Source organism: Rousettus aegyptiacus, unplaced genomic scaffold (assembly GCF_014176215.1).
Source record: "Rousettus aegyptiacus isolate mRouAeg1 unplaced genomic scaffold, mRouAeg1.p scaffold_m13_p_3, whole genome shotgun sequence".
Classification (NCBI taxonomy): domain Eukaryota; kingdom Metazoa; phylum Chordata; class Mammalia; order Chiroptera; family Pteropodidae; genus Rousettus; species Rousettus aegyptiacus.
In genome coordinates, this window is record NW_023416306.1 from 117,650,770 (window position 1) to 117,664,668 (window position 13,899).

At 34.6% G+C, this 13,899-nt stretch overlaps 1 protein-coding gene across 6 annotated transcripts in view; it reads right to left on the reverse strand.

Moving 5' to 3' along the window:
* Positions 1–13,899, reverse strand: part of SPG11 (SPG11 vesicle trafficking associated, spatacsin) — a 63,696-nt gene that overhangs the window by 47,898 nt on the left and 1,899 nt on the right. For 5 of the 6 annotated variants that reach the window (XR_001595794.2, XM_016136193.2, XM_016136191.2 and 2 more), the window contains exons 2-7: positions 11,413–11,597; positions 10,359–10,583; positions 8,743–8,944; positions 6,155–6,292; positions 5,526–5,974; positions 4,358–4,503 (exon numbers count right to left, since the gene is read on the reverse strand). Coding sequence is in view for 5 of the 6 variants with exons in the window: in XM_016136193.2 (XP_015991679.2) it covers positions 4,358–4,503; positions 5,526–5,974; positions 6,155–6,292; positions 8,743–8,944; positions 10,359–10,583; positions 11,413–11,597 (1,345 nt within the window). In the remaining variant the exon portion in view is untranslated. The remainder of the gene's footprint in view (positions 1–4,357; positions 4,504–5,525; positions 5,975–6,154; positions 6,293–8,742; positions 8,945–10,358; positions 10,584–11,412; positions 11,598–13,899) is intronic. The other variant, XM_016136192.2, reaches the window with a different exon arrangement.

Genomic DNA, 13,899 nt, shown 5'->3' on the forward strand with positions numbered 1-13,899 from the left:
AAAATCGCCTAAAGAGCTTGTTAAAATGTGGATTACTGAGCCCTGCCCCCAGAGTTTCTGATTTCATAGGTCTGAGGTAGGGCTTGATAATTGGCATTTCTCATACATTCTCAGATGATGGTGATGTGTTGCTCTTGGGACAACACTGCGAGAACCAGTGAGCCATATCTGGCAGTTAACAAACCAGACAGATTGGGGTAAGAGGTCCTGGTGGAAGTTATGTACAGAGGAAAAGGGAATAAACCTAGGGTCCATGCAAATTGACATGCTTGAAAAGGGCTGAACTAGAAAAATTATTGCCCCCCAGGGGAAGACTATCAATAAACTATGCCTTTGCTCTGGGTGGTGGGAGATAAAAATCAAATTATGTATGAATAAATAAAAGAATATTCTTTTTCTTAGGAGGTATGTGCTAAAGTACTTAGACTAGAGAGTTATAAAGTTTGCAACTGTGAGATGGTTCAGCAAAATGAAAAGTACATACACAATTAAAACAAATGTGGCAAAATGTTAAAAGTTGGTGAATGTAAGTGAAAGATAACTGGATATTTGCTTTACTATTTTTTGCAATTTTTCTGTAAATTTGAAAAATTTGGAAAAAAAAAAACCACATTTAAAAACAATGACCAAGCAGTAATTCTAGAAATTGTAAACACTGAAATTATATACTCAGTGGATGTGTTTAATAGCACAGTTGACATAGCTGAAAAGAAAATTAGTGAGCTAGAAGAAATAAAGAAATTACCCACTATGTAATAGGTCCCAGCCTCATACCACGCATAACAACAAATGGAAAAGGACTTAAATGTGAAAGTCATAGGAAAAACTTAGGAAAAAATATGAAAACATATCTGTGACCTCAGGATAGAAGTCACAAGCTATTAAAAAAAAAACTGATTGAATTAAAATTTAGAACTATATTAGAATTAGAGACCTCATGAGAAAAACAAAATGAAAGCCACAGACTAGAATATACTCACCACACTTATAACAAAGTATCGGTATCTAGAATATATCAAACACTACAAACCATTAAAAAAAAAAAAAAGACAAACATCTCAAGAGAAAAATAGGCAAAAGACCTTTACCAAAGAAATCAAAATGTCATATATGTGTGTATATATGTATGTATAAACGTACATATGAATATATTAAAAGATGCTCAACCTTAATAAGGGAAATGCAAATTAAAACCCATCATACCAGCAAAATTTTTTTAATTCTGGATATACCAAGTGTTAGCAAAGACAACAATGAGAACTCACATGCATTGCTGATAAATTATCTTTGGAAAACTATAGTATTATCTAGTAAAGTTAAAGAGACATATGCCCTGTGGCCCAGCAATTCTACTATCATAATAGAGAAACTCTTGCACAGGTGCTGCAATAGATGCCTAAGAAATTGTTTATAGCAACATTTTTTATAACAGCAAACAACTAGAAATAAAGTTGAATAAAGAAAGAAATATTCATATAATAAGATACTACACAGAGGTGAAACTGAATAAACTAGTTATACAAAAAACATGGATTCGGGGGAGGAGGGAAGTAGATGGAGGAAGGGGAAGAAAAAATAAGAAAAAGAGAAAAGAGAAAAATAAAACCTATTTGATGAGTAATAAAAATTTTTAAAAATTTAAAACATGGATGAATCACCAAAAAATCAGGTTGAGTGGGAAAAAAAGCGAATCCCAAAAGAATCATAGTGATTCTATTGTACACAAAATTCAACAATACCCCAAACTAAACAGCATTACTTGGGGATACATTTATATGGAGTAAGATAAAGAAAAGCAAGGGAATGGTTAAAATTTGTAGAATGGCAGTTAACCAAGGCTGGGTGAGGTAAAGAAAGAGAATAGGGAGGGGCACACATTAAAAAAGATCGCTGATAATCTAGTTCTTGCTGGATGGTCGGTATAAGAGTATTTGTTTTATTACTGTTGTCACTTAAATCATATTCACTTGTTTGTATGTGGGAGGAGACTAAGGCCAAAACAAAGCTGTATATCTGATGCAATTCTAATTAAACACACAGACATACACAAACATTGTATAAAGGCAGAGGCTCTGGAGTAACACTGCCTAGGTTCAAATCCTGGTGCTACCACTTACTGTCCATGAATATCTGAATTATTTCCTGTGTTCTCTCATTTATAAAATGGGGATAATAACGGTATTTACCTATGGGGTAAGATTAATGAGATAAAACCTGATTATTAACATTTCAGAAAAAACAAGTATAAAGAAATAACTCTAATAGTAAACACAATTACCTCTGAATAATAGATTTATAGGTAACAAATTTTCTTTTTCCCCTATTATTCAAATTTTATACAGTGATATTTTGTCTTAATGTAAAATTAAGTAATGTAAAATTAATAAATGTAAAATTTTAAATGTAAAATTTTAAATATTGAGTGCTGGAACAACTGAATATCCACATGCAAAAGAATTAAGCTGGATTCCTTCCTCGGACCATATACAAAAATTAATCAAAATGCATCATAAATATAAACATAAGAGCTAAAACTATACAACTCTTATAAGAGTAAATCTTCATGACCTCAGATTAGGCAATGGTTTCTTAGATATGACACCAAAAGCATAAATGACTTAAAAAAAAAAGTAAATTTACTTCATCAAAATTAAAAACTTATGTTTCAATGAACACAACTGAGAAGATGAAAACATAATCCACAAAAGAAAATATTTGCAAATCATTTCTCTCACAAAGGTCTAGTATCCAGAACATATAAAGAACTCTTAGAACTCAACAATAAAAACAAATAACTCAATTTAAAAATGGATAAGTTATTTAAATAGACACTTCAAAGGGATATACAAGTGGCCAATAAGCACATGTAAACATGTTCAACATCTTTAGTCATTAGGAAAATGCAAATCAAATCCACAAAGAGATACCACTTCATTTTGACTTCACAACCACTAGGATGCTATAATAAAAAAGGTGTATAAGAGTTAATGAGGATGTGGAACTATGTATGTGGAACCCTCATACATTGCTGGTGGGAATATAAAATAGTGCAGCCACCACAGAAAACAGTTTAGTGGTTCCTCGAAAAGTTAAATGACCCAGTAATTCCATTGCTAGCTATATACCCAAGAGAAAAGAAAACATATGGTAACACAAAAACTTGTACTCCACTACTTATAGCAGGATTATTCATAATAGTTAAAAAGAAGAAACCACCCAAATATCCACCAACTGATGAATGGACAAACCAAATGTGGTATATTTATGTAACGGAATATTATTCAGTCATAAAAAGGAATGACGTACTACTATATGCTACAACATGGATGAACCATGAAAACACACTTCGTGAGAGAAGCCAGTCACAAAAAGCCATGTATTTTAAAACTCTAGTCATATGAAATGTCCAAAATAGGCAAATCCAGACACATCAAGCAGATTACTGTTTGGAACGCAGGAGCCTCAAGAAATAGAAAATGACTGCTAATAGGTACAGAATGTCTTTTTAGGGTGATAAAAATGGGAATTAGACAGTGGTGATGGTTGTGCAATTCTGAATATACTAAAAACTACTAAAATGTACATTTTTTAAATATTTATTTTTTAGAAAATTTTTTAAGAATTTACTTGAGCCAAAATGACAACACATGCCAGGGGTCAAGATCTCAAATGCTCCTGAATTGTACAGTGCAGATGGGTGAATTTTATCTCAGTAAAGCAGTCATTTAAAAAATAAACTGGCACATAATATTATAAACTTCCAGTTGTTGACCTTTCACAGGGGCTGTGTAATATAATAGAAAGTACCCTGATTCTAGCTGCTGTCTTTATTAGCATGGCTGTGGGCCACTCATTTAACCACTGTGAGCTTAAGGTTTTTCATCTGTAAAATGAAATGAATAAAAACTACCCGACCCATCTCATGTAGTTATTTTAGGACAAAATGAGATAATGCATATAAAAGTGTTTCTGATCTAGAAAATGCAATATAAATTTAAGTGATGTCACTTCTACAGCTGGATCCTTTTTTAGAAGAGTAGGGATTATAAGGTAGGAATAAAAGATCACTCCTGTTCAAGCTTTCCATAACTCGCTTCCACTTCATTTCAGCTTATTGCTGCCTCCATTTCTTATAACTTTTTCTTCCTTAAATAGTGCTCATTATAATCTTCTATCTTTTAAGGCCAAAAGGGTAAACTGCTAAGCAATGTTAGCATAATGAAATAGCCAGAACTAAGCAAATAGATAGGTGGACTATAGTTCATTTTGCTGCTAGGTTATATTTCTCCTAAACCTTCAGTCAAATAAGAGTGTACACAAAAAATCAAGCAACATTCTTTAGACATTTAATTGTTACCTCTAGGGCATGTATGGGGATTGAGCACCTTCCCCAACCATTGAGATGGCAAAGAGAGTCCACGGTGCTGGCACTTCCATGGATCATTAGTCTATTTAAAAACTCCTCTTGAGACAAACCAAACAAAATCAGAGAGAGTCCGTTTTCTACAGGAAAAATAAAAGTTTTGATAAATTAGCAGGACTTAGGTTTTAGGATTATTACGAGAATTAATTTCTAATTACTAAATACTCTGGCACTATAATTACAAATATATTTATTGGACATCCGCTACAATTATGATCTTAATTCATGATTTTTCAATGTTAAAGAAGAGTTCTATTCTTTAAACACTGATCATAAAGGCGGTCTACTAAGAAAAATTCATTCTATGAAATAGCACTAAATTTCACTTTTCTATTTTATATCTTATCTATCTTGTACAATCAACACCTGGAACTTTTAACTATTTACAAAGATGTCACATTGCTGGATTACAAAAATAAAATAATAGCATGCCTTCATTACTAAAATTGAGATAACGAAGATACACATGGTTAGTTCAATCGCAACATTCAATAGCTGTGTAGGAGGTTATGGCATAAATGCTGAGTGAATATGTATCTGAAATAACAGACCCAAATGTCTACAGGGTCCAAGCAGGTGGTGAGACAAATGCAAGAGAAACCTAACCAGAAAAAAAATGGTTCACTGAAGAAACAAATTCAGCTCCAACACATAAATTACTCTACAGGAATGCAGGTCTAATATTGTCAGATCTTACAATTTTTCAGTAACAGCTGGAGTCCAGAGTTTGTGCGAAACCCTCTAATTTTATGTTTACGATAAATAATATCTTATTTTAAAAGTGTAGACAGTACATGCCAAAAAAAATAAATAAATCTACAGTTCACATGAGGCCCACAAACAGCCAGCTTGCAACCTTTGCATGTACCCAAGTTAAAATCAACCTTTATTACTCTTAAACGTTCTCTGACTTAGTATACTGGCATGTAGCTGGGCAAGAATCGTATGAGACATTACCAGAATGACACCAAATGTCCCCTATGAAAAATTACCATTTAGAGGACACAGTGGACACTAATACCACTAGGGCAGCAGAAGTAAAATACAGTAAGAAACCACACTTCTCGGCAACGGATTTCAACCTGATACAAGACATTCTCACCTGTCAGAACAAGGCACAATTGCTGGTCTCCACTATTGTCTATAGGAATACACTTTTGGCCAAGGAAAAAGCACTGCATTTCCTGGGTTTCCAAATCCCAAAGGACAATGGTGCAGCCCATCCTTTCCACTCCCCACGTAAATAGTGCAGTGAATCCTGTCACAGACACACATCTAAGTTCAATGGGTTCCTCTTGTTCACTGATGTGCATCACTTTCCATGCTCTTCCTGGATCACTGGTCTTGGTATAATCTTTCTGTGGAAAATTATACTGACTGTGCGTTATGTCCTGTGGAATGAAAGGCCAGCTTGGCACATTCGTACTGTGGTTACTAGATTCAGGAAACTCCAAATGCAAAATATCCTGGAACCATGGAGCGCAATGGGAAACCTCCAGTTTGGAGCTCTTTATTGTCTTATTCAATGATGATAGCTGGGCTTTCCAAGACCTGGAAGATAGGATAGAACTCAAGTGAAAGGAACTAAGCAAAACACTAAATCAGGAACAAGCTGCACTTAAAAATAAAAAAGTGTCTACTTCTGTAAAGACCTTTAGTGAAAAGGTATGGAGTTAAGCATGACAAAAAAAAAATGGAAATACAGTAAACCCAAAAAGGTGGTTTCTGTACCTATCCACTTGGAAGGAAAACTTGGTCAGTTTCATGTTGTGGTCAGAATTAACAGGATCATCTTCATCTATCCCCTTAGGGCCTTCGATAGGAATGTCTTCTAGCGTTCTTTCACGCAGTATGTGTCCTGGGTGTTGCCTACATTTTAAAATAATAGCCTCTGTCAAAAATAGTGATCAAATCCAAATCTGTGTTACTACCAGTTATTAAAAACTCAGGGGTAGAGGAGGGTGTGTCACAGAGAAGAAACAGTGTAGACAATAAGTTATTCTGAACAGGACTCCTTATCTTCATTTCCTATAGCAGGAATTTAACCCATTTGTAACTAGGTGTGGTGATAGATGCTACTAGATTTACTGTGATCATTTCACAATATACACATATATTGAGTCATTATGTTATATACCTGAAACTAATGTTATATGTCAATTATATCTCAATTTAAAAAAAGAATTTGGTCCTTAAGGGCAGTGATTTGTATAAAGATATAAGAGCATTGATTGTCTACTAAACCGCAGATGTTGTGATAAGAACTTTACATAAATTATCTTATTTAAGCTTTTCAACAACTCTATGAAGTCAATATACTCCCACTTTATAGATATGTAAACTAAGGTTCAGAAAACCAGTGAAGCTGGATTTGAACCAGGTCAATGTGACCACAAAAGTTTTTAATCATTCTCTATACCACCACTACATAGAAGATTTAGGCTGAGACAGGGGAATAAATAAACACTACGAAGACAAAGTATGAGCATGGGTGTAGGTGGGAAAGTATATGCAGAAAGAGGGCGGTCACATGTGAGAAACACACAGAAGCTGGGGTGGCTCCAGCACAGTAAATGAGAAGCAAAGATGAGGCTGGAGAGGTTGGCAGGAGACAGTGCAGAGCTTTATGGGTTAAGGATTTTTAGTTTTTATCTTGGTGGGGAAAAAAGGTAGTAAGGTTTTAAGCGGAAAAGTGATAATAACCAGATGCAGAAGAGTAGCTAGGGGGAGAAAGGGAGGCATCTAAATTCCCTGAGAACTTAAATTATTAACTATTAACCCTTTCAATAATTTGAAGGTAATATGTTGACACAGATTTGTCAAGATGAAGTTTTTTTATAAAGGCAGGATGACAGTGAGAGAAAGATGATACAAGGAGAAAGGATATATCTGCCTCTGATGTTGATACCTGGCTATATCTCTGATAAAATATGAATTTTAACAATGTCACTCTGATTATTTTACAGATTTGAGGGGGGTAAGAACAGACATGAGACCAATTAGGAGGCTGTTAAGCTAGTTCGGGTAAGTGATGATAGTGGCATGGATTAAAGTGATGACACAAGAGTTAAGTAGACAGGTTCGAGAAACACTCAGGAGGTATAATGGCTAGGAGTCGGCGGTTAACTGGATGTGAACCTAATACTTAAGAAGTTGGAAATACAAAAAAAGAGGACATGCAGAAGGCAGGAAGAAATGGAACCCAAAGCATACACCGAGGGATGGGTTTTCATGAAAGGAGGGGAATCTGTCCATTGCAATAGGAGGGAAGACACAGAAGATGAGTGCAGGAAAGTAGGTTTGTAATATGTGAGAAACCAAAGGAGCTCCCACAGATGGGGTCTACTTCCTTTATAAAGAGGAGGCAAAGTTTACCACCAAAGAATTGGGGGTAAAGAGAACAGAGGTTTGAGGAAAATGGAGGCTTAAAAACATCGTTGTAAAGAATGGGTTCATGAAAAAAAAATCACTGCAAAATTTCCAGATAATATTGAGACCAGTTAAAGGTCATGAATGTAAACTTACAGTAGTATCAATTATTCTTTGTGTTTTTTTCACGCGTGCTTAGTTGTTGGGTGCAGGAACTAAGATGGCAATGTAAAAAAAAAAAAGATTTTGTCAGACCAAGTACTATCACAGGGCAGAAACAAGAGATTAGAGGACATATAAGAGGTGACTGAAATGATGGGTCACAGAACCCATGCTGAAAAGGGAGGGAAGTGAAGACAGAAAGTGGCTGGAATGTAAAAGGTCAACAGATTGGAAATTCCAGTGAGGTCAAATGCCAGAGGAAGTAGAGGTACTTGAGTAGGTGAGCTGGAAAGTTTGGAAATTTGTGGTCGGTGAGTGATATGTATAGAAAAGTGCTCTGGGGGAGGAGTAATTTCAAACAATAACGAAGCTTAATATCTTATCAAACTCCTTAAAGAGATAAGTAATCCAGGACCCTGAGCCACAAAAGAATTCTAACACAGAGTAAACCCATTTCTCTTCTACTCTAATGTGGGGCAAGAGATGAGTGGATAATGTATAACAGCCAAAGGCATTTAAAATTGTGCTTGATTACTTTTTCACTTATATGATGACATAAACCATACATAATACATATAAATCAATCGAAATTCTGATATACATCCAAAAATAAAAAGGTGGCTAGTGGTCATTTACATAAACTATTATACAGTAATAACCTCATTAGGTAGTAACAAGAACATGACCAAACTGAATAGAACTAGTATAAAAAAGCTAACAAGTACATTTTTAATCTCTTATGGCTCTCATTATTTAATTCAAATTTGAGATTGCAGTAATTTACATACCTGAAATATAGATTTAAGTTGAGAGCAACTGCGGAGTTGGAGGAGCTGACAATCACTACAACATCTAGGTCTTGAGACACTTTCAGTGAAATAAAGGAAGAAATATTGGCTGGCTCCTGTTGCTGCTCATTACACATATCTTCTTGGTGAAGTGTTAAATCCACATGAGCTACATGTGTACCATCCACGATGTCAAATATGTCTTTGAGTTAGAGTTAAAGAAAATGCCAGTGTTAAGTATGCCTAACCATTTAAACCACAGGATGGATAGAACTACAGACCTCATTGCTCCAACCTTGTAGGAATAGTAACAGAAGGACACTAAGGTTGCTCCCATCATAGTAACCAGATGACTATGAAGTCGGTGGCCCAATAAACCTAATGGAGAGTTCATTCAATAGTACTTGCTGAATACCCACTCTATGCCAGGCCCTGAGACAATGGTAATATTTTCCACTAGTGTTCTACAGTAGTGCTGTCCAAGAGAAATATATTGCAAGCTATATTTGTTATTGTAAATTTTCTAGTAGACTTATTTAAAAGTAAAATGAAATCAGTGAACCTAATTTTAATAACATATTTTACTTAGTACATGCGAAATATCTTCTCAACATGTAATCAATATTAAAAATTGAGATATTACATTCTTTTTTTTTTTTTACATAAGTGTTAAAAATCTGGCATTTTACACTTATAGAAGACCTCAATTTGGACATTTAATTTTCACTGAAAATAACTGATCTGTATCGACTTCATAAAATTTATATTTGAGAACTTGGAACAACTGAAGTTGTTCCAAACATACTTAAAAGTTCTCCAATAGTTGAATCAAGAATTAGCTTTTAAATCTAAGTAATTAAATAAAATTAAGAATTTAGTTTCTCAGTCGTGCTAGCCAATTTCAAGTGTTCAAAGCACACATCCCTAGTGCTATATTGGACAGCACAGTTCTATAACCTGGCAATAAAAATGACATTAATCCAATAATTTACAACATTTTTACAAAAGAAGTTTTAATATAGGCTGATATATCTAAAATATAAAAACTGTTCCTTTAAATTCAGAAATGAAAGTTCCAAAATCATATAACAAGTCATTTTTTAAGCCTTTGAAATAATTTTGCTGATGACCTATGGTTACGCTAAAGAAAAAAACCAGTAATATGTTCCAAAAATAAATTAAAAGTGGTTAAGCAAACTATACAATTACTCATATGATGATGAAATCATTAGTGATAAGAGGTGGTTTATATTCATATATGAAAATATATGCATCATATCATAAGCGTCATCTAAATCCTTCCTGGAACAAGCACATAATAGATATTTAATAAACATTTGAATGAGTAACACAGAGCATATACTATTTAAAAATAAATAAGTTGGATGATCATGACTATGAAAAACCATGTGCATATACTGGAAAATATTCTAATGGAATATAAAGCAATACAGTTGAGTACTTTAAGTTCATGAAGATCTTTTTCCCTAAAAAGTTTTACTAAAAAATTAATCATTTACCTATATCCCAGTTTCCTAAAACTAAAAGTCTAAAAAGGTTCATCCTTCTAGGTACTCTCCTCCCCTGCACATCAACACCTTTACCACCAAGGATACAGATCCAGCCTAAACTACTCAAAACGAAAAGAATTCCTCTGCAGAGCTGTGTGTCAATAATGCTGTCCACTGCCTGTGTAGGCAAGGGTAATGTGAAACAGTTGAGTACTCTAATCTCAGCGTCTCTTTCGGGGAATATAATGTGTAGGATGATACATTTATTGATGAACAATAATGATGTGTTATTGTGAAATGACAGAATTCTCAATGATAATAAGGAAATACCTATGAAACGAAAGAACATTATTTCAAACTCACTGGTCACAATTTTACAATGGGTAAATTTTTTTGTAAACATAATACAACAGGTAAAACAAAATAAAACAAAACAAAAACAGTTCTTAACTCATTCCAACTCTAGGCAGTTATTACTCATATCCGCCTAAGCAAGGAGTCATTGGAAGGTAGGTAAGATGAATAAAGATGGTCTAAAATGTTTCTGTTCCTTCTGTTTATGGATAGTCCGACAGCACACCAAAAGATTCGAAAAAGCCTACTTACCTATGGGATTCCCACAAGAACAATCACAGACTTGTTTTAAAAATGAAAAAGAAGGAACCTTAAAATCAAGGGTGGTAAGTATACTACTGCCTTAAAAAACTGAAGAATGAATGCTTTGATGTCTGCTCCCTGCAGCCTAGGATGTAGCCAGTCTAGATCAGCACTATCCAGCCACAAATGCAAGCCACACATGTAACTTTTTAGAAATAGCCACAATGAAAAAATAAACAGTTGAAACTAATTTTTATATTTACCTCATTATATCCAAAATGTCATTTCAACATGTAATTAATACAAAAACCTATTGAGATAGTTTACTTTTTTCATACTAAGTCTTCAAAATATGGTATGTATTTGACACTTAAAGGACATCTTAATTCACATTAACCACATTTCAAGTGCTCAATAACTCCATATGGGCAGTGGCAAGTATAAGACAAAAAAGATTTCCCACTCTGAATTCACCTCTAAAAGAATTTTTCCTGCAATATGTAAAATTATATATTAATATCACAGATTTAAACATGCTGAAAGACCACCTGTAACTACTTACTGATATTTTGATCTTCAATGAGCTTTTGCAATGTCTCCTCAGTATAGCTATACGAAATGGTTCCATTACATTGTCCATCTTTCAAATTAAATTCATAGATGAGCAGTTCATAATTTTCACTAAGAGCGAGCAGTCTGGGCTTGTCTGTTGGTGTGCCACTTTTATGACAATCCTCCCACACAAAGCTAAGGAAAAAGTTTAGATTATTTATCATATTCCATATCCACAACATTTATCCAACAATGGTGAGGGTGGAAGGGGAGAATGAATACAGTTCTTTAGTTCAATTAATGATAGAATTAATTCTCTATCCAACTAAAAAAAAAACGTAAATTGCTCTAGGACTTCAGCCTCTCCCCACTCCCACTTCCTACTTCTTTCCCTCAGCTCTAATCGGACCAACAAAAGAATATAGAAGTGGGTGATGAAAAGGGGGCTTGGAGCAAGAAATGATGGCTGCTTTTATTCCTTCATCCTAAATCCTGACTGATGATGTATTTAAAAGAATTGTCATCATCAAGATAAGTTTCAACAACCATATATATATATATATAATTGATATGAGGTGGTACTTACAATTAACAAAATAAGCTTTGCTAACTTCAATACTCCCAATGACTTTAAAAAAGAAAGTGATTTGTATTAATAGACCTGAAGACTTCAAGATAGTATATTATAGAACGGCTGTCCAACAGAACTTCGTGACAATGGAAGCATTCTATATATCTGCATAGTCCTATACAGTAGCCAACAGCCACGTGTGGCTACTAATATTTGAAATGTGAGTAATGCAACTGAAGAAATAAATTTTAAATTTTAAGTCACATGTGGCTAAAGGCTACCTTGCTGAACAGCCTAGTTACAGAATTTTTAAAGCAGTATAATGTCATACCAACACTAACAAGGATGGAAGGACACTAATGATACTATAGCTTCGAGTTAAATAATAAAAGTAATTATGTTTTAAAAAAAGAATCTCAATTAGGAAAACAATGCAATGGAATGAGATTAGGCTACCGTACTTATAGTTTCAACTTTTTAAAAAGGCTTTTTTCCACAGTAGTAAGTTTTATATTGAGAACTGTACTTGGTGCTGTTATGTCCTTATTAAAGATTAACACATTTTATATTTCTATCTTTATACCTAGACTGATTTTTCATTAACACCCCAATTATTGTTTACACTTAAAATCTGGAAAACAATCTAAATGTTGAATATGGAAAATGTTCAACGAATTAAGACATATTTAAAAGGCAGAATACTGTGACACCACTAACAACATTGCACCATAGACTATTACCAAGTGGAAAGAGGATATTTTCAATGAAAATAACAAAATATAAAATGCAGTGATTTCAACAATATAAAAAGGATTTAGAAAAGTAGGAAGTAAACCCTGAATAAGTTTGTCCTTATTTTTACCCTATGAAGTATCTTAATTAAAATTCAGTTCAATTAAAAAAATTAAAAAGCTCTTATTGATCCACTCTCCCATAATTTCATGAGGAAGCTTATCAATGTCCCCATCAATTCATGTATGTCTTATCTTTTGTTAAGTTCTCAAACACCTATAGAGTTTTGCTTTTCTCTCAGCCTCATTCCTTTGCAAAGGGGGTATTCACAGGTACTTATTACTCTAACTAGGGTGAGAGACCTCTTCCTAACAACTAGAGATCAGGAATAAAGACAAACACAGAACAAGTTAAAGCATTTACTGATTTAACAAACGAATCTCTACTATCAAGTACTGTTATTGGACCTGGACATTCCACGATAAGACATCTTTTGGTTACTGAGTCTTGAAGAGATCATTTCCAAAATGTTTTCTCTTATAAAAAGAACCCAAAGACTCAGAGGGCACTAGCAAACTTAATGATGTAAAAACTGTCTTGTGCCAAGTTACAGAAGCAGAAATAGATACTTGTTTTTTTCCTGGATTCTCAAATTATGTAAACCTTACATGTAATCGTCTTAGTCAATTTTTTAGGCACTGCTCCTAGGTAACAGTAAACTCGTAACAAATATTTGAGCAAATAAATGTGTAAAAATTATAAAAATTAGGCTCTGTCCTTGAAGAAGCGGGGGAAAGCCCGTTTATTATGAAAAAGGTATCAGGGTGGTTCCAATTAGAGATAAATCCGTTACAGACACCAGCCTGGGATTAAGTGGGCACGGTTCACGGCGCAGTGACGATTGATCAACCTGCGTTAAATAAAATAATCGGCGCCTAAACTGGGACCCATTCCAGGTTCGCCGTGGCCAGCAGAGAAGCAGGATGCTGTCTCCACCCACCCCAAACCGGAAAGCGAGGGCGCAGAGATGCAGCAAGGCGAGGAAAGGGTTCCCGCAGGGAACCGGAGTCGCCACTGAGGCGTTTCCCGCAGCTATCACTCCTCTCCCACTACCTCCATGCTAGGAGATGGGCAATAGGACCAGCTGAGCGAGGGCTTGGGACTCCTCCCACACCGTCCAGCCACAGCACTTAC